The 20,216-nt window shown below is 41.0% G+C and overlaps 4 protein-coding genes and 1 long non-coding RNA gene across 11 annotated transcripts in view; 2 read left to right on the top strand and 3 right to left on the bottom strand.

The window, feature by feature from the left end:
* Window positions 1-425: 425 nt before the first annotated feature.
* Window positions 426-3,535, top strand: Srp72 (signal recognition particle 72). Its single transcript, XM_031987343.2, has 8 exons — window positions 426-838; window positions 953-1,070; window positions 1,194-1,449; window positions 1,523-2,002; window positions 2,069-2,431; window positions 2,508-2,812; window positions 2,885-3,097; window positions 3,186-3,535. The coding sequence occupies exons 1-8, from the start codon at window positions 739-741 to the stop codon at window positions 3,319-3,321; spliced, it is 1,971 nt and encodes a 656-aa protein (XP_031843203.1). The 5' UTR covers window positions 426-738; the 3' UTR covers window positions 3,322-3,535.
* Window positions 3,536-4,157: 622 nt separating this feature from the next.
* On the bottom strand, window positions 4,158-12,185 carry LOC116431625 (uncharacterized). 3 transcript variants are annotated; one of them, XM_031987344.2, is made up of 8 exons: window positions 11,956-12,185; window positions 7,543-7,689; window positions 6,661-6,788; window positions 6,339-6,459; window positions 5,309-6,248; window positions 4,983-5,223; window positions 4,674-4,910; window positions 4,158-4,591 (listed from the first exon to the last, which is right to left on the bottom strand). In XM_031987344.2, the coding sequence occupies exons 1-8, from the start codon at window positions 12,033-12,035 to the stop codon at window positions 4,527-4,529; spliced, it is 1,959 nt and encodes a 652-aa protein (XP_031843204.2). In that variant the 5' UTR covers window positions 12,036-12,185; the 3' UTR covers window positions 4,158-4,526. The 3 variants fall into 3 exon arrangements, with proteins under 3 accessions (XP_031843204.2, XP_031843206.2, XP_031843205.2); XM_031987346.2 differs by lacking the exon at window positions 11,956-12,185 and adding an exon at window positions 11,474-11,887; XM_031987345.2 differs by lacking the exon at window positions 11,956-12,185 and adding an exon at window positions 7,844-8,135.
* A 77-nt stretch (window positions 12,186-12,262) lies between these two features.
* Window positions 12,263-20,216, top strand: part of LOC116431628 (uncharacterized) — a 209,440-nt gene continuing 201,486 nt past the window's right edge. For both annotated transcript variants that reach the window (XR_012999950.1, XR_012999951.1), the window contains exon 1: window positions 12,263-12,395. This is a non-coding gene — a long non-coding RNA (uncharacterized LOC116431628). The remainder of the gene's footprint in view (window positions 12,396-20,216) is intronic.
* On the bottom strand, window positions 13,452-16,293 carry l(3)73Ah (polycomb group ring finger 3-like lethal (3) 73Ah). The gene is made up of 5 exons (XM_031987347.2): window positions 16,061-16,293; window positions 15,435-15,728; window positions 15,220-15,365; window positions 15,007-15,150; window positions 13,452-14,937 (listed from the first exon to the last, which is right to left on the bottom strand). The coding sequence occupies exons 2-5, from the start codon at window positions 15,709-15,711 to the stop codon at window positions 14,812-14,814; spliced, it is 693 nt and encodes a 230-aa protein (XP_031843207.1). The 5' UTR covers window positions 15,712-15,728; window positions 16,061-16,293; the 3' UTR covers window positions 13,452-14,811.
* The window catches only part of LOC116431623 (fibroblast growth factor receptor homolog 1), a 78,306-nt gene continuing 75,358 nt past the window's right edge, over window positions 17,269-20,216 (bottom strand). For all 4 annotated transcript variants that reach the window (XM_076373161.1, XM_031987341.2, XM_031987340.2 and 1 more), the window contains 4 exons: window positions 19,517-20,015; window positions 19,162-19,302; window positions 18,972-19,077; window positions 17,269-18,768 (listed from right to left, as the gene is read on the bottom strand). In XM_076373161.1, the coding sequence (XP_076229276.1) occupies window positions 18,661-18,768; window positions 18,972-19,077; window positions 19,162-19,302; window positions 19,517-20,015 (854 nt within the window). In that variant the 3' untranslated portion in view covers window positions 17,269-18,660. The remainder of the gene's footprint in view (window positions 18,769-18,971; window positions 19,078-19,161; window positions 19,303-19,516; window positions 20,016-20,216) is intronic.

Consider the following 20,216-nt stretch of genomic DNA (forward strand, 5'->3'; position numbering starts at 1 on the left):
TAAAAATAAAATTGATATATTTATCGTTGTGATAGTTAATAGTATTATAATATAGTAACAAATAATTCTTTTCCTCGAGACAAGAATATAAAAATAAAAATAAATTTGATAGAGTTCTCGTTGCAATAATTAATAATATTATAATACACGAGCGAATAATTCTTGCCGTACTGGCCGTAAGATACAGTGCAAATTCCGGCAAGAATCATTTGCTTGGTAAAATCTCCAATTTTGACAGTTGGCGCCATCCGTGGCAAAACGCTCAAACTGGTAGACAAATGTTACCAACAAGGTAGTTAATGCGGACGATGGTGGTGACATCTATGACAATATATTAGAACTTTTTATCGGATTAAGTCTGCCAAAAGTCGTTAGAGGGCACCACAATTAACTTTCAAGACAAATTTGTTCCTTTTTTTTTAAATAATTAATTATTGCGTGATTGCAAATAAATCTCTTCACATTTTATCGCAATGAGATAGTGCACTGAGCAATTGATTTACGATAAATAAAATATAATATATTTTTTTATACATGCTTCCGTAGAATTCAATTTTTAATCAATTATAAGCGATTGACTTGATCTACTGTTTAAGATGATGATACTTTTAATTTAAATACCGTAATTTAAATGAAAGTAAGGATAGAAAAATTGAAATTGTACCGGAGAATGTCGTCCGATGCCATGTTTATTCAATAAATAAGTTCCACGTTGGACATGCTCGCAAAGTGAGCAACATGGCCACGAAGGAGACCAATCTGCCTGCGCTTTACGGGGAATTAAATAAATTAGGACAGAATGGGGAATACGAAAGAGCCTTAAAGATTGCGAATAAGAGTAAGTGATGTTTTTCGAATTATAATATTAATTGATTTCTGTTAATTTGTAGTCAACATAACCTGTGCCCCACTTTCCCTGGAAGGTGGTCACTCATAGTAAAAAATTATTTAGTTTTAGGGCTTTCTCAAGATGAAGAAGCTGCATTCCATTGTAAAATTATTTGTTGGATTCAGCTGTCAAAGTTCAATGATGCTCTTCAATTTATTTCTAAGAACCCCAAATTGGCAGTGTAAGATTGATTTGCCTTGATGCTATATACTTTTAATTTCTGTTGCTCTTTACATAGTTATACTCATCAAAGAGTGATGAATGATAAACCTTCAGAAATTAACAGATTTTCTTTTTCCTGCAGCAACTTGGATTTCGAAAAGGCTTACTGCTTATATAGATTAAATCAAGTACCAGAAGCATTAAAAGTAGTGGAAAATGTTCCCAATCCTTCCTTAAAGCTCAAGGAATTGAAAGCACAAATATTGTACCGACTTGAGAAATATGAGGAATGTTTTAGCGTGTACAGAGATATAATAAAAAATTCTCATGATGACTATGAAAATGAAAGAGAAGCAAATCTTGCAGCTGTGGTTGTCAACTTGGCAACAGAGGATTCTGTAAGTTTTCAATTCATTGAAGGTACTTAATTGTTTCATATATGGGTTCATCTTTCAAGTATTTTTTCAACAGAATTTGGAAGTTCCTGCTTTACGTGAGGACACGTATGAAATGACATATAATGCAGCATGTTATTTAGTTGCACAAGGCAGTAAAGGAGATAGAGCACTTCTAGTAGAAGCAGAGAGAAAACTTAGGGCAGCTGAGAAAATGTGCAGGGAAGCTCTTGAAGAGGATGGAGTTGCTGAGGAAGAAATAGAAGATGAATTAGGGATTATTAGAGTTCAACTCGGATGCTGTCTCCAGCTTCAAGGTCGCGAGAAAGAAGCTCAAGTGTTGTACACTTCAGCTTTGAAGGCAAAGCCAGATGATATAGCTCTGGTAGCAGTTGCAAGCAATAATCTTGTATGTCTCAATAAGGATCAGAATGTGTTCGATAGCAAAAAAAGAATGAAGAGTGCTACTCATGATAGTTTAGAGCACAAGTTAACTTCCAGACAAAGAAGGAACATTGCATATAATCAGTGCCTACTTGCTTTATACACTGATCAGGTATGAACTTCACTATAATATATTTATACTATTATTATTTATACAACATGTTCCACATATTTACAGGGAGAACAGTGTCAATCATTTTGTAATAAGCTTGCAAAAGACCACCCTGCATTAGCTGCAGATGCAATGTTCATTAAAGCTGTGCAATTAGGTAAAGAGGGTAAAGCAAAAGATGCAGCAAAATTATTGACTCAGTATGCAGTTGGAGAAAAAGAGTTATCGATGAAATTGGTCTGCGTGCAACTATTACTGAGTCAAGATGAGAAACAAGAAGCGATTGAGACTCTCGAGAACTTAAATGAAAGAGATAAGTCACTTCCTGGCATAGTCAGCGCCCTTGTAACACTTTACATGGCTAATAATAACCGCGAGAAAGCATCGGCCGCGCTCAAGAACGCCGTTAATTATTACAAAAGGAATAAAGTAAATAGATTCTGCCTCTCTTTGTCCGCATCTTTGGTTTCTTCGGTTTGATTTATATTCGTGTCTTCACTTTCAGGAAACCACTGCTAATTTAGGAGAGTTTTGGCGGCAGGCGGCTGACTTCTACCTTCGCGGAGGTGATATTAAGGTAGCGGCGGATATTTTACAGGAAATGGTGGACGCCTCGCCTTCGGATACTAAAACATTGGCACAGTTGGTGGTAGCATATGTACAGTTCTGTCCTGAAAAGGCGCAACTATTATCCAAGCGCTTGCCGCCACTTCACGATCTTGCGGAAACAACTGATGTAGATTCCTTGGAGAGCAGTAACTGGGTCATAGGTACCAAGGTGGTCAGGAAAAAGATAGAACCATCCCCTGGGTAATTATTTTGTATTTATATAATAGCTCGTATATTGTACATGTAATATTACATGAATTTTTTGTTGTTTAGCAAACCTGCCGTTGATCCGACGCAAAAGAAGCGCAAGAAGCGTAAACGTAAGGGAAAATTGCCCAAAAATTACGATCCAAATGTTCCCCCTGATCCTGAACGGTGGTTACCCAAACACGAACGTAGTGGATTCAGAAAGAAACGTGATAGGAGAAACCGGGATGTTGCAATGAAGGGTACTCAAGGTGCTGCCGCTGGAGCCAGTGATCTTTAGTACGTTTTAGAATATCATACATACATAAATATAATTTTGCTTTTTGATAGATTGACGGTGTGAATAATTTACTATTATTTTTAACAGCGATATCACCAAAATGTCTACAAATGCTAAACCTTCCCCTAACCCACGGCATAGCCCAGCAGTGGAAACATCCGGTCCACGACAACAACAACGGAAAGTGCAACAGAAAAAGAAAAAGAAGGGAGGAAAATGGTAATCACGATTGTTCGTATTTTAATTGTATTTTAGCAAGTTGTTACGAAGAATCAACTAACTGTTTATGTACAGTGCACTATACTGCCATTTTTAAAACAACTTCAATCAGTTAACATTTCCAATCTTTGGTACTAGGTTCGATTGTAATAGGATTCTAAATGTGAGGAAAATATATGCAAAAATGTGTGGTACATAAAATATTTTTATTCCTTTTTTTTCTTGTTTCGTTAAATTCTTTCGTCCATTCATGACAAAATTCGGCAATATAACATACAATATAGGTAACATGTTTCCTTGCGTACATTGACTAGGATTTGGCGATACATATCTTTATTCCTCTGTTGGTAACAATTGTATATAAAAATACAATCTGCAGTTCTGAGTTCTCTTTTTTTTTTGCATAATAAGTTTGTAATATGTGTAGATATTATGATTGTGCGTCAGATTTTAACATTCATATAACAGAAATATATATGTATATAAGTGGCATATAATTCACAACTACAATAATCCTACGTTGCACAGACAATAATGAAATGCCACCTCGTATATCATTAATAGTTCCATAGTGAAAATCATAACTCTGTGAAGACACATTTTGATTACATATCACTGTAGCAAAATCGATGTATGCGCATGCGCACGCGTGCATGTATCATAAAGAATATCATATCTTCTACGATTCTAACTTATTGTCTCGTATTATCATTGCACGACACAGCAATTGTTTGTTGTCGCATATATAAATTTTTAACAGAGGCAACTGTCGAGGTAAGAATATAACCGTATCGTAAAATGTTTCTACATCTGTTCCTATAGTTGATCTAATAACGGGACTGTAAACCGTCCTGCCTAAGAATATCACTTAAAATACTTGATACCTTTCCGTTAGAAAATAGTGCAACAGGCACGCTCGTATTCAACTAGTCTGGACAATTGTGATATGCGTATATATGTAGAAACGAAACAAACGCTGGAAACTCATTTTACCAGTCGTAAGCGATACCATCGTCATGCCGCACTCATCTATTGGCGAAAGTTATCCCCATGTGTGTTCCCGAAACCAATAGCCAAATCAGCACTCGACAAATGAGTTTGTCATAGATGAAAAATAGATGAGTAAGGCACAAATGCATGTAAATGTCATAACACTTACATATGATGTAAGTCATTTTCCATGTAACGTTACATTACCAAAAGATAATGCTACTTTTCGGGAATTATGCCTTCCCAGACGTCTTCCCGTTGTTTGTTCGCTAATCTACGTTTCTCTGAAAGATAACAGATCTTTATGTATGTATTTCATTTTATCGATCTCCTTGAATGCACAATCAATATAAACAGAATACTTACCTTTAGCTTCACGCAGAATATTCTTTTCATGTTCCCGTTCTTGCCTAGCTGTAGCTAACTTTACACCTAGAGCACCCGTGACCAATCTCCTGGCCAACGCAGCACACGTTTCCGGGCGACTTCTGTAGGGTTGTAAAAATTCAGCGCTTCTCCTGGCTTTCGTTTTACTTAGTGCCGTAGCTTCGCTCAATGGTCTTGTTTTCACAAACGGATGATCCGACGCCAAAACCTCTGCGGCTAAAGAATTGAACAGCGTAAATACATGTCGAATTACAATATGGCTAGCTATTATGGAATAATTTTAATTACCGACAAGAGGGCTACTAAACACTCCAAGACAATGGGTATCGTCTACCCACTTCAATTCGAAGCCGCCATTTTTAAAAGGGCTAAAAACGGCTGCTAGATCGCTAGTCTTAAATTCTGAGGGGAAATTGTATATCTCTACAACGTGAGCAAATTCGTCGCTGGACACTTCGATGTGCTTGGTATACGCTTTGTAATCGCTTTTTGGTTGTTCTATCATAACGTCGCCCACTGCCGTCGTCAGCTAAAGAAAAAGTAACCTTAAAACGATTGTCGTGATTCATAATTAATTTAGAATTAAAGAAAGAAATGCGTGTATTAATGCTTGCCTCCTCTATGAGGGTGGGGTCCAAACAGTCGCCGTTGTCGTCAAACAAACTATCCCAGTCGCACTCGTCTCTGTTCATTTTTTTAACCGGCGGAGATGGCGGCGGCGCCGGTTTACTCTTCGGTCTTTCAACTTTCTTCACTTTCTTCTCCGGTGGTGATACAAGCGGCGGCGTCACCTCCTTAACGGGCGAGGGTTCTTTTTTCTCTACGTCCGAGATAATCAAAACATCCGACACCATATTGCAACGAATTATTCGCGTGTTTTTCTTATTCGCTATTTTATCCTTCTTCGAAAGTACATCGTTCTTTTTATTATTATTCGACGTGGATATCGTAACAACATTATCCTTATGTTCATCAGATCTCTTTACCTCTTCGTTAACATTCACTTCGTTATGTACACACGCTTCAACTGAATCTAAACTAGCCTTATCCTCACTACTACTACTAGACGATTCTTCCGCTTTAACAGATTGCGGCTGAATCGTATCGGTTCCGTCGCGTTTCACGTCCGGAACGGTAGAACTGTCTGGTCCGTTTGGCACGTCCTCGCTCGCGCTATTCAGTTGCTCTGACTTTTCTTGATTACAGAGTTCAGTGTCAGACACAACTGAAGAGCCCAAGGAGTCATTCTCTTTCGAGTCTGTCTGAAGACACTGATCAACTTCATTCTCTAGGTTGCTCTGACATTTATCAGAGCACGTATTTGATCCCTTCTTTGCGCATTCTGCAGTCTGCTGACTATCAGAGTCTACTTCTTTAAGGTTTAAATTTGATTTTGATTGTCCATGAGATGACGAGGAGGTTGATATTGAAGTCTCTTTAGTTGTACGGCTCGGACGAGTAGATTCTGAAGGCTGTGGGCTCCCTTCGGTTTCCAAACTCCTTCTATGCCTTGGAACATACACAGCACGGTCTGGCCTCCTTTGTCGAGCAGCTCTTAAGTATTTCACAAAGCAAAAAACAATACAGTAAGTTGGACCTTGCAAGAACAACGACAGATGTTACAAATACATTCCAATAACTCACTTTGCATTAGAAGATGACTCAGTAGTTGGTTGCAGTTGAGCTTGATCTGTATTTGCCTGTTCATTCCTAGCTCTCCTGGCAGCTGGTGGTCTATAGATTTCAACTGCTGGTGCTGCTTTTACTAAACAGTGAAACAGAACCAAACCAACCTTTTCTTTGTAACTGTTCCATTAGAAATAGCAATAACATTTGTTTCTAATTGTAAGATAATGTTTTTCAATTCTATTATTTGACTCTTACCATTGATACAGCTAGGATAAAACTTACCGAGTATTAAAATGATAATAAAATTAAGCGGAATAAACGAAGAAATATTACTCACCTGGTCTCTGGACTCGAACACGTTCTGGCGAAGCGGAGGGTGACCGCTGGCCATCAGCGCCCATCTCTAACAGCGTGTCAGTAACTTTCGAATTCAACTTACACTGCACACCATTCAATTTCGGGTCCCTTGAATTATAGAAACAGAGAATCAGAACGCTGACAGACTCTAAGTTCACCGTCGCACGAAATATTAGCCGGTCTTCTGGTTACATCCGGGCAGCATGCTAAGCGACCTTGAGCCGGTCAGTTTCACTTTCGTTCGCCGCTGCTACGTCGTAGGAATTCCGCCGCGGTAAATTCATTTCGTAATCGCTCGTCTACATTGGTGAATTTCTGATTATGGAACCGACTGTTATTTACAATTCCGAATCCTCCTCTTTTTCCGTACACAATCAATCAACATTTCCAGAACCGAAACGTAACAATAGCTTACAAACATACATTAAAATACTTTCAAAAACGCATCATCGAAAACCGCAGGTTCTCCAGTTGCTCGCGTAATCCACAATGCCATCGCGGATATACAATTACGCAAGAAATCGATCACTCGATCACCAATAAACATCATCTTCCACGCGAATATAAATCCGATATTTACACCTCATATACATCGAGGAGCATTGGTTGGCAACCATTTAAAGCAACCAATAAAATTCGAAAAATACTTGGACCGATCGATGCAGCAAGGCCAAACAGAGACTTTCAAAATGAAAGTAACAACATTTGCACTTCAACAAGCGAGATACTCGACAAACTTCTAACAGAACATTCCATTCCCGAAGATATCTTTCGCACACTGCTTGCAACCGGCAGTCACTTCCACGAGCTACTACCTAATGTGAACCTCGTCGACGATTATTGTCACTGAACACTTCGGTACCTTATCAAATCAGTCTTGTAGCACACGACGGTCCGCCTGTCCGATCCCTGACCGATCGAGAACGTGTGCAGATCCTCGAAGCGATCCTGCACCAGCTGGTGTATGATGTACCTCCGATAGTTGTTTACAGGTGGAAAGACGAGTACTCTGTAAAAGTGAAAAGAACCACGTTACGATCGCGGTTGAAAGTGAGACCGGACCGAGGACGGCCGACGGTGAACGTAACCGCCTTGCCCCGGGCCAGTTCGCCGTATCCCGCCAGATGAACACGCCGGCACAACTTTTACATAACGCGTTTTACTTTCTCCTTCGTTCGTTTCCTCAAATTCGAGGCATCCCCGTCTGCATTCTCGATACCGGCGTTTCGGCCGCATTCCGACTCGTCGCACAACCTCGTTAACGTTCCACATAATAATCACGATTCGATAACAAACCGGCCGCCGTTGCGTTCCGCACGTGAAACGGACGAATAGGGTGAACCGCGAATGATCCGTGCCGGTGGCAGGCCGGATGTGCACGGTACCAGCGGTGAGAATCTTTCGCGCGTTTGGTCGGGTGTAACGGGAACCTTAGATAACACAAAGGATTACACGGACTAACGTAACGATCTTCGTGCGTTTTTTCAATGCGATCCCTGGGTGTTTTTTATTCTGATACGATACTCGGGATAAATCGAAGAATATCGTGTTCATTTAACCCTTTGCGGACGTCGGCATTTTCGCGAGATCAGATAGGTAGGAGATCAGTAGGTAGTTTTCGTTTTTTAATTATCTAAGCGATCGATGTAATTTGGCTTCATCTGCTGATGGTTTTCTATATTTCAAGGAATCTTCACCCGCAAAGGGTTAATCGTTACTGTTCAGTGTTACGTATTGAATTTCGATTTCATTCATTTTGCTTTTCGTTGATGCGTTGACTGCCGGTGGTCATCGACGGAGATTCCAAATTGCTAAAGAATTACGACAAAAGATTTAATTTTAAATAAAAATATTTAGTAACATAAGTAACTAGATCTTAAAGGGTTAAAAAGATTCCAAATAATTCGGAGTTAAAGGAGCGAGGAACAAATGCTTCCGTCCTGTTTTGTAAATACCGCATTCACCGAGAACGGTGTCAAATTACGTGTACCGTTAGGGTGTACAGTTACGGTTCGAAGCAGCTGCCATATTGCTTCTGACGGGGATGAAGTGTGAAACTTGTTGCGTGCAAACAGGGGTTGCGGGTAATATTCATGTTTGAGTATACGTAACACAGGAAGTATTGTGAAATACGGTCCACGTACAGGACGACGAACGGTTTGAATGATTCATGCCGTTCGATAGTGTAAGCTGTACGGTTCTAAGCGGCAAGAATCACTGGAGCATTACGGTACGCGACCCGTTCGACGCGTTACACCTGCTGGAAAGGCGGGTTTCGATGTAGAGCAACAAGATGAACAGGAAGCGGCCGGCCACGGTCTTTTTGCGCGATGTAAATAAACGATTTGGCGAGGATGCTCAAGAGCACGATAAGTTTTCACCTTTACCTGGCGTTTCACGTTACGTGATAGTTAAATTGCTACATGCCGCGACCGTTCAAGTGGAACGGACCGTGTAGCCGCGGTAAATCGGTTCTAACCTCCCCTACTCCACCCACCCCTCTCACCGAGAGATGAAAGCTGGGAAGAAAAAGAAATCGACTCGCCAGAGCGAGCAAAACGACCATCCCCGTAAGCCAGGCTCGCCTTATGGTGTTACCAGGCCCCGGGCACTCTTCTGTATGAAACACCCTGTTCAACCCTTAACCACGAAATAACGGTAATCAACACGTTGACCGCCACGGTGGATGACCGGAGCTTCCAAACTGCTGAAGAACAATTGCAGTAAACAGAATGATGTTGAATAAAGATATTTAATAACACAAGTTGGTAGATGATAGTGTAATATAACTACTGTGATGCCATAATAATTATTTTCGCGCGAGGCTGCCAAATCTCTGAATTCATTTCCAGCAAGTGGTTCGAGGCATAAGTTGGTAATGTTTAGAATCAACCATGAAACTCCTGAAACGAAGCTATCAATATTGAATAGTTAAATGAATAAATATTGAACAACAATGTGGATAGACACGGGGAGCTATTGTCAGTGTAAGCATCTTTATCTTGAAATATTTCACTTTATCTAGAACGTGCCCATTATGACTAATTGATAAGACGGCCCTGGTCTTGATCCGGTCGCTGCACAGCGGTATCATTCGTCCGATCTCTAAATTGTGCGATCGGCAACAACCAAATCAACGAGCCTTGAACTACAAAGAAGAAACAGAGCTGTATCTCGTAAGTATTGCGTACGGTTCACGTAATCACGCGTAGACGTGAGCGACATACGGTGTGCCAGTGGGCGACACGGCCAATAGATTAACAGTCGCCGCGCGGAGGGCCAGTTTTCAAAACATGCTGCATGGGGGATTCCCTTTGCGCGCGGTTCCAATCATTATGCAACGCCGCGCGATACCGATCGACGTTCACGAAATTTGTCCTTTTATTATGTAACGCGGTTGCGTGTCGTATTAACCTCGTTTGCATTAATCATATTCCACGCGAGTCGCAAGACGCGTTCGATTAACCCTTTGCACTCGGGAGGTGACTATCATTCACCATTTGATTTCGTACGGTAAACCTATAAAATTTGATAATAAATATTATACCTTGTATAGTTATATAACAATTGATGAGTTATCAATTAAAGAAATATTGAAATAAAATAGCTTTGTTCCTCGATGTACGTAGAATTTCTCTTCGAGTTAGTTTCATAAAATATCGTCCTTATCTCATTAGAAAATATTAAGATATTTCTATTGAAAAACTTCCGAGTTAAGATACATGAAAATTCGGTGTTTTTGTTTGTAGCTTTACAACCATAGCTAGACGCAATAATTTTATGAGGATATAACCCTTTGCTCTTGAAAGGCACCGTATCTGCTTGATTTGATACAGCAAGATTATGAAGTTTGGTATTTGATATCAAGTACTAGATTTGATATAGCAAAATTATAGAATTTGGCACCATATACGGTGCGCTCCAATTCCTATAAGATATTTTCAAGGGACACATGGTTACGGATGGCGGTATGCGTTACAAAGCAGCCAGAACCTAAAAGAACAATATCAAAATATATGAAAATGACCAAAAATTTGAATATAAGTTAATACTTCATTAAAAAAATCAATACAGTTCATAAGCAAAATATGCCACAAGTGTGTAGTTATTAAGATTTCAATTAGCTTATACATCAATTCAGGTATTACTAAATCAGTATCCTGAATAACTCAAACAAGTATCTGTGTCTTTTCAATGATTATAGAAGAACATCGGGAATGGGTCATTTTGATCCATGTGGGAGTTCTAGTGTTAATATAAAGTAATAATATCATCTATGTTTCACCGATAAATGTTGACTGTTTCTAGTAGAAACCTTTCAGAGTGCAAAGGGTCAATCCGGCGCGCGGTTCGTTAGTGTCATTATCGCTGACGAGGATAATGCGTTCCGTTAAACTGTACATTCCGCGCAAAATTTCCTTAACGACCGTGCAACGCCGGAAGCTGGTGCCGTTGCTCGCGGAGGGCTACTTAACCAATATCCGTGACTTGAAAACTTGACCATCGACCGTAACGTAATCCAGAAATTTAGATGATCGACACGTGCTCCTTTTAATCTGCCCTCGGCGTGGTGCCAGCGGGTTCATGGTTCTTTTACGTTTCTCAAAATGTTATACGGCCCGTCAAAAATAGAACGTGCCCCCGGCGGGGAGATAACCAGCGGCATTCAAAATACGCGCGTTACGCAAAAAAAGAGAGGAATAACGCCGCCGAGTTCAGTAAGGTAACGGACCCATCAGCGGAAAGATACGTGCGAGTCAGCGTTCGCAGATAACTATGATTACCAGTCGTACTTCTCTAGACGGGGATATTTATAAACGGGGGATGCGAAAGAAGTCGATAAATCGTTGCTCGGTTCTCAACGGTTGTACGGCATCTTGGTCGTTCCTCGAGGTCTTTAGAGCTGCCTTAATTGCCCTTCGATTCCGATGACATCGCACGCGAAGGATGCGGACGTGTTTAACCTGTATCACGTGATATTCGGGGAACATGTATTTAGGAACGAATGCAAATCGAGTCGATGTTAGATCCGCGACGCTACCTTTTCAATTTTTTCGTGTCAATGACATACGTCAACCAACGAGTTCCATTTCTCGGAGTAACAGTTCGATGAATAGCTCAGGGAAAGCTTGACGGGCCCCGGTCGTTGCAAGCGTAGCACAGAAATCGAAAGTTGCGGATAACGCACGAAGACACGCAGCGGAGAAAAAAATTTGCTGATCTAACCTTTAAAGGCGCGTCGCTGTATCGGGAAACGTGATCGTTTGGCACGTACCTTTTCCGTCTCTTGTCCCTTGAAAACAAAGTCACGTCGTGCTCCACGTTTTCGAAGAAGAGGCTGTCTTGCAGGCTCATTTATCGGCGAAGCTGCGCGTGGTACACGCATACGAAAGATCACTGGCTTCACGAGTCAAATTCATCGGATATTAATCGAGTAAATCGCGTTTGCCGTGCTGCTGGACAGCAGCAACGGTCACTAGCAGTCGCGCATTGACCATAAACTATTTCAGGACGCACTGCGCGTGCGTCGACTTGTTTTAACCTGTTCAACGTACGCGCATGCGCACCAACGGTCGCTATACCCGCGTTCCCTCCGAAAGGACCGGCGTCACGCTCCTCCACGCTCCTCATTTGGAAAGAAGTTTTTTGTGTATTTTTGTGTTGAAATCACGAATTTTTGTATTGTTCCTCCACGTGGTACCGGCCTCGAGTTCGGTGAGTGTTTGCAACAGTTATTTCCTTCTAAATTTGCAATTATGTCCGTTTGAAAAATTGGACTATACACTTCGTCTAGTAGCCCCGTGACGAAGGCACGTTTATTATGTATACTCGGGATTAGATCGGTTTTGGGTATTATTAAATATTCTCAATAGAGAAATATATTGATTCGGAATATTTCTTTTGTTCCGATGATACGCGACAAGGCTTTTTTGAATTATTTGAAGGAAATTAATATTCCGTTGGCGAACCGCCATTATGATGATTTGCTAATCGTCGAATATTAAATAAACGAATCGTTGTTTTTCAAGTTCTAATTATTCAGTATAGTCATTCGGCAATATATCATGAGAATGATTTATCGAATTCAATCTTGTAGTCTCAATTAACGTTTAATTGTTCGTTATGACGTAAGTGGTTTTGGCGGTAAACGCGAATCAAATGACGTAGCCATTTTTGTTGCGAGAATCGAAATATCGAGATACAGATTTCGATACTAGGATCGATAATTTCCGCCATATTGATTTCGATTCGACGAGCGCGGTACTTTTAAACCGTGATACAGGCGGTTCTTGGTTTATAGTTGTTTGTTTTCGTTAAATTCTCAAGATTTAATTAACATGTTAAGCACCACGAAAATCTTTACCCTTTTTCGTAGGATTAATTTCATTTTGATTATGTAAAACATTATGTTACTAAATATCTTCAATAAAATAAATCTTCTAAACAAAATATTAGAGAAATGAAACTGAAACTTGAGTTCCTAAATATAATATTGTAGTTCATAATTTCTAATAACAATATCTATAGCATTAATTTCATTTTTATTAAGTAAAATATTATTTTTCTAAATATTCTCTTCAATCCAATAAATATCCTAAACGAAATATTAGAAGAATGAAACTGAAACTTGAGTTCCTAAATATAATGTAGTCTATAATTTCTAACAACAATATCTATAGGATTCATTTCATTTTCAATTACGTAAACTATAGGATAACGCGTTAACCCGTTCTCCCGAAAATGCGAGCACTCGTCCGTTAAATGGGCAGATACTGTACAAAACATATTTATTTAATAATTTATGGAGATACACACATAGTGTACAACATACAAGCACTAGCATTCATGAAATGCTGCTACTTTGTAAAGTCGATTTCACTTCATTTTCCTAGAATGTTTATATACAATCACACAGTTGTCTCGCTTCACGCTGCCCGATGAAACAAGTTTCGTTCACTACAAAGCGACAAATGCCCCGCGTTCCGCTCAACACGTCATTGCCCTTATCAAATCCTCTCGAGAAAATATGTCACATCTGATAAAATTCATTTTGTAGCCCGGCATTGAGAGAAATTCGGGGCCGGTTAGAATGTGTACAGTGCGTAAACATACAAAGTTAAAGGGGCCCTGGGCCGTCACCGCCCGGGCCCGATTTCTCTTTTCCGTTTGTTTCTTTCTTTCTTCCTTTTTCTTCTTTTCATTTCTTTTCTTTTTTTTTACCACTTTTCGTCTAATACAAAGCCGCGTCTACGCGCAATCGTCACTCGGAGTTCTGTCAAAAATATTCTATATATACAATCGGGGTTACGTATCAAAAAACAATTCACTTACGATTACGAATCGAACGGCTGGATATCTTTCGTTCCGTGGGCCGATCACGAGAAAAAAGCAACGAACGTTCTATAGAATTTCGAATTCTTCTGAAAGACGGTAACCGGCGTTTTTTTTTTTTTTTTTTGTTGTTGTATCACGGAACAGACGTTACGGTAATGTACACGGAAAAATTGATACGAGAACCACGCGCAGTGTGTGCGTTGCAACGTGACGTAACGTTGCGAACCGAAAACGTCCGTTGAGACAACGCACACCGTCCCGCGACAACCGCGGAGTTCAACAGACGCGACTTTCTTTCCCTCGCATCGCCGCGGAGTGTCGCGTTCCGTGCTTGATCTACTTACGCTACTACAATTACACAAAAAGAAAACCCTATGCTCGAGTAAAACGTAACGTACCGAATCAACGATAAAGAGTCGAGTTAATGTAACTCACTTTGTGACAACACGCAAACGATTCGAACCACTAGCTTACTCGAATAGAACAAAGGAGGATATAATTAAGTGTGTATACTGACGGGATTCCCTATTTTTACAAATACGTTGTGCTAAATGACTATTGGTAATTCTGCTTTAAAGTGATAAGGTAGAAAGGTGTAAGTCTAAAGCCATTTTCCTTTCGTCCTTTCTCTGTCGCAAGAAACGGTCTTCCGCGTTTGAAAATTCAATCTCAAGTTCCAGCTGTGCGAGAACACAGAAATAAGTACTACCGATGGTCGATACACGAATAGAACTAGGAAACGTATAAAGTAGGTACAGATTCTTTGTGATTTTTATCGAACACAGAAATATTAGTCTTAGATGTCTATTCGTGGTCTATATTGTAGCCTTAGAGGTGGGTCCCGGAACCTCCATCTCGTCACGTAAACGAATTTTAATGTATGGTCCTTACCTAACAGTTCATCATTGCACAAAATATCAATCTGTAATAGGAATATTGATAGATTTAGTGGAACCTGTTAAAAGAGAATCTTATTAATCTGCTTACTTACATCCCGATATTTATCCATCCCGTTAAGAACTTTCTTGGCAATAAACTTTTTCAAATGTGTAATAGTTGCTTGGGCAGAACACCTGATGAATCTTCGTTTTAGTGTCTTTAAACTTGTATTTATACATTCCAAACAAACATTGACCTGAATCAGCATAGATTAATTAGTACATTAAGAACTCTATAAGAGTATTGAAAAATCCCTCGATCATACCTGTTCATCTGCACGATGATAGTCTGATTCTGCATGTGCGTCTGTGGTTGCTTTCTCTTCTTCTACATCTGCAGCATTGGGTAGCACATCTTTCGGACAGGGTAAACCCCTTGCTCTATAAAATTCCCTTTCCCTTTTAATTTCATCTGAAATGGAGTACGTTTGATTAAATATCTATATCTCAGAGCATCCTCTTTAATGTCACGATTACTAACTCTCTTGAAGGTCAGGAACTAATTTGTAGACGATGTCTTGCATAGTTCTGTCGAAGCTTATGTACTGAAGTGGATGCGACTGATGTATCACTATTTGGCATGCCGGACAAGTGTGCTTCTCCTCTAAATGTTTTACCAAGCAACTTTTGCAAAACGTGTGTAAACACTCTGTGACAGTGGTGGCATCTATCAAGTAGCCCCTGCATATCTTGCATGTTATGTGACTGTTCAATGTTTTCAATTTGATTCTCCTCTCCATGGCACTGATAATCACCATTTAATAACTGTCGCTACCTAGATTCATTCGTAAAACGTTAACTGCATTACAATACCACTGGATTACTTGAAAATAATCGTGTTTCATGGCACAGAGTACGTTCAACAGTTCACAATGTTATTATTTGGAGAGACTCTGCCGAGAATTTTGATAAAAGTGATAAGATGGAGCAGTGTCCCATCAAACTGTGAAAGCCCTATAATCGTTAAATTCCACGAGACTCCTCGCGTTGCCAAGTGATCTGGCGCGATCTCTAGTGCTCGAAGGATAAAATCGAATTTATACAGCAACGATTGACAGATGGAAAAGACTACGGGGCTCCAGAAAAAGTGGGTTATCGGATCCTAACCTGAAATGTCGTGAGTAGCCAGCAACGGCAACTGTCACTCGTGCTATTCGTTTGGAAATTTTTTGTGAACGGTCCGCATCATCCTTCTCATCTTCTGTGACTGAATCGGGGCTAAATGGAGGAATAGGAAATTAAAGGTACCACTAAAAACCTGGTAAAAACAACTTAGTGTAAATGTGGCTGATGACAACAAAACGAACTGATCCGAGCGCCATCGGTCTTTGGTTAGTCAACTTTTCTCTGGACACGCGGTTCGGTCGAATGGTGGGGGTTTGATGTCCTTCTTCGATCAATCACATTTGGAATAAAGGTTTATTTGATCGTTTATATTCATTAAGCATGTTGCGTATCTTGTACAGCGCAGGGTGTAATTTACTTCACTCGTGTTCAGAGTTGTTAGAACGACGCTCGATAATTAAAATGCCGTGTAACTGAATATTCATGTAAATACTGTTATCGCGATGTTACCTTCGCGCAATAAACGACCGGTTATAAATAACCGAGTTATTATTAGAATTAATATTCTGATAACGTTCAAGGGAAGATTCCAATTTTATACGAAATTTTCAGGTTAAGCTCGGCAGGACCGAGATGCGATTGTGAATGAGTAGATCCGATGTTTCGAATTCAAATTAATATAACGGTCAACGAGAATTTCGAATCTTAACGGTCAAATTTAAAATTCCAGTTTTACACTGAATTTTAGAGTTAAGCTCGGAAGGACCGAGATGCGATTGTGAATGAATAGATCCAATATTTCGAATTCAAATTAATATAACGGTCAAAGAGAATTTTGAATGTCAACGGTCAAATTCAAACTGAAATCTTAACGGTTAAACTCAAATTGAAATTCCTGCAGCGAAGTTCAGATTCAAAAGTCAGTCGACGAGTTCAAGTTACCATGGTGATCGTCGGGGTTTATTTAAAACACGGGAATCTGAAATAAATCGAGCGAATTCCGGTCACCGAGTCTCGAATTCCAAACAGCGTGTGATACAGTTCGAATCATTTTATTCGAGATGAAACTCACATTACAATAATAATCCAATATTTACGCAGAAACTATACATATACATATCTACCTTGGTAAATGCTGGTTTACTGGCTACCATTAGATGCTGGGTAACAAAAAGAGTAGCTTTTAAATAAACATGTCGGTGCTATATACAAAAAAAAGGGAGAGAGAGAGAGAGAGAGATAGAGAAAAAAACGTTTCACCGGCCGTCGCTTTTTTTTCGCCCGATCGTTTATAAACGTATTTTACAATGAACCACCGCTTCGAATACAAAAAGAAATAAAGAAGGCCTTCTTCTAACGTCCTAAGTAACAATATACAAGGAAATAAATTATCTACCGCTAAGCACCTGTCTCGCATGCACCATTTATACAACCGATTGCGCGGCCGCAACACGGCGTGGACGATGTGAACCGATGATTCTCTCGTTCGCGTGCAAAATGTGTTTCTCGTACAAAATTATACAATAATAACGATCAACTCAGTCCCCTCTTCGATTAAACTGTACATACACGTCGCTCGCGTCGCGTCGCCAACGAACCGATTCCAACAAGAGAAATATATACATATATCCATCAACACGTCGGCCCGTTGACGCGTCAACGATCACCGCTGTTTGTCCCCGTCCCCTCCGCTTAAGGTCCAACACGTTTCGTTTTCTTTCTACAAGAAGGGAAAAGGAAGAAAGGCGGAGAAGACAGGGCGTATAAGTCTATGTATAAAAGCGAAACGCACGCGGTCCGCTGCGAAACTCGCGGTTCGTCGTCCGCTAAAAGTTCGCTATCTTACAGTGAAACGTTACAATGTTTCATCGATTGACTAGTTACAAACACGTTTCCTCCTTTTTCCGTATTACTGTCCCAAGAACCGCGAGAATCCTCGTCGCGTCCTCTACTCTCCGTTCATTTCCGCCTCGTATCTTTTCAATTTCTCTTTACAAAAGCCCTGGAACTTCTAGCGTCCGCCATCTTTACCAAGGCACTTATCAATGGCACGGTACAACATATGTAAAATCGAACGACTTTCGTTCAACGAGCCTCCCCTCCGCGTCGCGTTCGCCGTCGATTGAATCGCGGTTCGGCGCCGCCGGTCACCGGTGACCGGCGAACCCGCACGGGAGGAGACCCTTCGCGTCGTTCGCTCGTGATCCGCGAAACCTGAGAATCGTAGAAAAAATATGTGGAAACGTGCGCGTTCCAATACTGTGACCGTCATCGTCGGCGACGGGTCTAGGCTCGTTCCGGAAGCCGAGCGGCTCCCCGGGGGTGTAAAACGGTACGGGATAATAAATACACAGCGTTCTCGTTAAGAAAATCAGTCTCCTCGAAGGCCGGAGTTTGCTTCTCGAATTGACAACTAGTTATTGCTTCCTCCTCTCACGTGTCCCTTAAACTCTACAGAATACGCGCTAACAGGTCAATACTGATTTCGATTATTTGGCGTGTCCGCTGGATCGGCCGGTCACGGTCCAGCGTTCCCTTCGTTTTCCCTTCGTCGTCATCCTCTTTTCGTTCTTCTCGTCCTTCGTCCATCCTCCCGGATGATTGTTTTCCTCGATGATGCCCGCGGCTAGTCCGGGCTAGGTTCAGAGCAAGTACGGGAATTTCTCTTCGCCGTCGTCGTCCTCGCCTTCGCTGGACTCTTGGCTGGACGGTGGGGTGTCTAGTTGAGGAAGTCCGAGATCCAGGTATTCCTGAAACCGAAAGAATCGATGGTTAGTTGACGTAGCTCGAGGTAGTTCGTAAACAACAGCTAATTTCAAGTGTGGGTTGATCTAGATTCGAAAGATTCATTTCTAAGTCGAAGTATTTGATTCGAACGATGAAGTTCTTATACCCCTAATTGAAACCTAGCCTGAACGGTGATCAGTTTGTTAGATCTCGAAGGACTGTTTACCTCGTTCGCAGTTATCGTTAATATCCTATCGAGGTCTTCGACCAGTTCCCCGAACATCGGCCTCTCGTTAGGCTGATAGCTCCAGCAGTCCCTCATCAGCATGTATCTGTAATTCAGACGAGCGGGGTAGGCTAGTAATTCCAGTTTTCCGAAGTAGCATGAAAGCAGATATAGAGTTGAATATGCTTACATTTCAATGGAACAACACGGTGGCTTCTCCATTCGATGACCAGTTCTCAGTAAGTGGAACAATTTTTCTACTGACGGTACGGATGGATAGGGGGTGCCTCCTAGCGTCATGATTTCCCACAACAGAATTCCGTACGACCATCTGCAGAATAAAGCAACGCAACCCTTTAGCAATGTACCTACTTCGAATTCAAGAGTCTTCAGCTTCTTCGTGCAAAATGTATTTCTGCAGTATCAAGTTGACATTGAACATATTCTTCTTTTAAATTTGATACTGTTGCTCCCTAAGGACCAACGTACCCTAACTGAACAGTTCATCGTCTTGGATCTACTTGGTAATCGAAGTGAATACTTACACGTCGGACTGAGTGGTGTAGACTCGGTGGAACAGCGCTTCAGGCGCCATCCATTTAACGGGCAGCCGTCCGTCCGTGGTTTTCCTATAATAGTCGTGGCAATGGATGTCTCTGGCAAGACCGAAGTCAGCGATTTTCAGGACGTACTCGTCGCTGACGAGGACATTCCTGGCGGCCAGGTCTCTGTGAATGCACCTCCGGCTCGCCAGGTACTCCATACCCCTGGCCACCTGGTACGCGAAGGAGACCAGGTCCTTCTGCGTCAGCGTCTTCTTCTCCTTGGCCTCTTGACCGATCGTCGGCTCGTATCCCGAGGACGGTCTGTGATCCCGAAGGAAATCACGGAGATTCCCATGAGGGGCGAACTCTACTACCACGTACAGTGGCCCGCCTTGCGTGCAGGCGCCCAGTAAATTGATGATGTTCACGTGTTTGCCGATCATCTTCATCATCTCCATCTCGGAGACCAAGTCCATCATCTCTGCGTCCGTGTGTCCCTCTGCAATAGATTCGTTCGTAATCAAATCGTTATTGATTATCTTCAAAGATTTCTGACGTATCTTCCAATCTGATATGCTTGAAGATGTCTAGACACATTTCAAGCCATTCGACTTGCTTGACTTTTTGCACGTATTTTTGCAAGTATTTCATTAGAAATATCGTTTTCTGATGAGAGACGATAATTCTTGAAACTAACTTG

This window comes from Nomia melanderi, chromosome 13 (assembly GCF_051020985.1).
Source record: "Nomia melanderi isolate GNS246 chromosome 13, iyNomMela1, whole genome shotgun sequence".
NCBI classification, from domain to species: domain Eukaryota; kingdom Metazoa; phylum Arthropoda; class Insecta; order Hymenoptera; family Halictidae; genus Nomia; species Nomia melanderi.

Coding starts and splice junctions, on each gene's coding strand:
- Srp72 (XM_031987343.2), top strand. CDS start 739: ATGGCCACGAAGGAGACCAATCTGCCTGCGCTTTACGGGGAATTAAAT. Junction 839..952: donor CTTAAAGATTGCGAATAAGA/GTAAGTGATGTT, acceptor AAAATTATTTAG/TTTTAGGGCTTTCTCAAGAT. Junction 3,098..3,185: donor GCTGGAGCCAGTGATCTTTA/GTACGTTTTAGA, acceptor TATTTTTAACAG/CGATATCACCAAAATGTCTA.
- LOC116431625 (XM_031987344.2), bottom strand. CDS start 12,035: ATGAGCCTGCAAGACAGCCTCTTCTTCGAAAACGTGGAGCACGACGTG. Junction 6,789..7,542: donor TACAAGACTGATTTGATAAG/GTACCGAAGTGT, acceptor CTATAATTCAAG/GGACCCGAAATTGAATGGTG. Junction 6,249..6,338: donor GAGTCATCTTCTAATGCAAA/GTGAGTTATTGG, acceptor GAAATACTTAAG/AGCTGCTCGACAAAGGAGGC.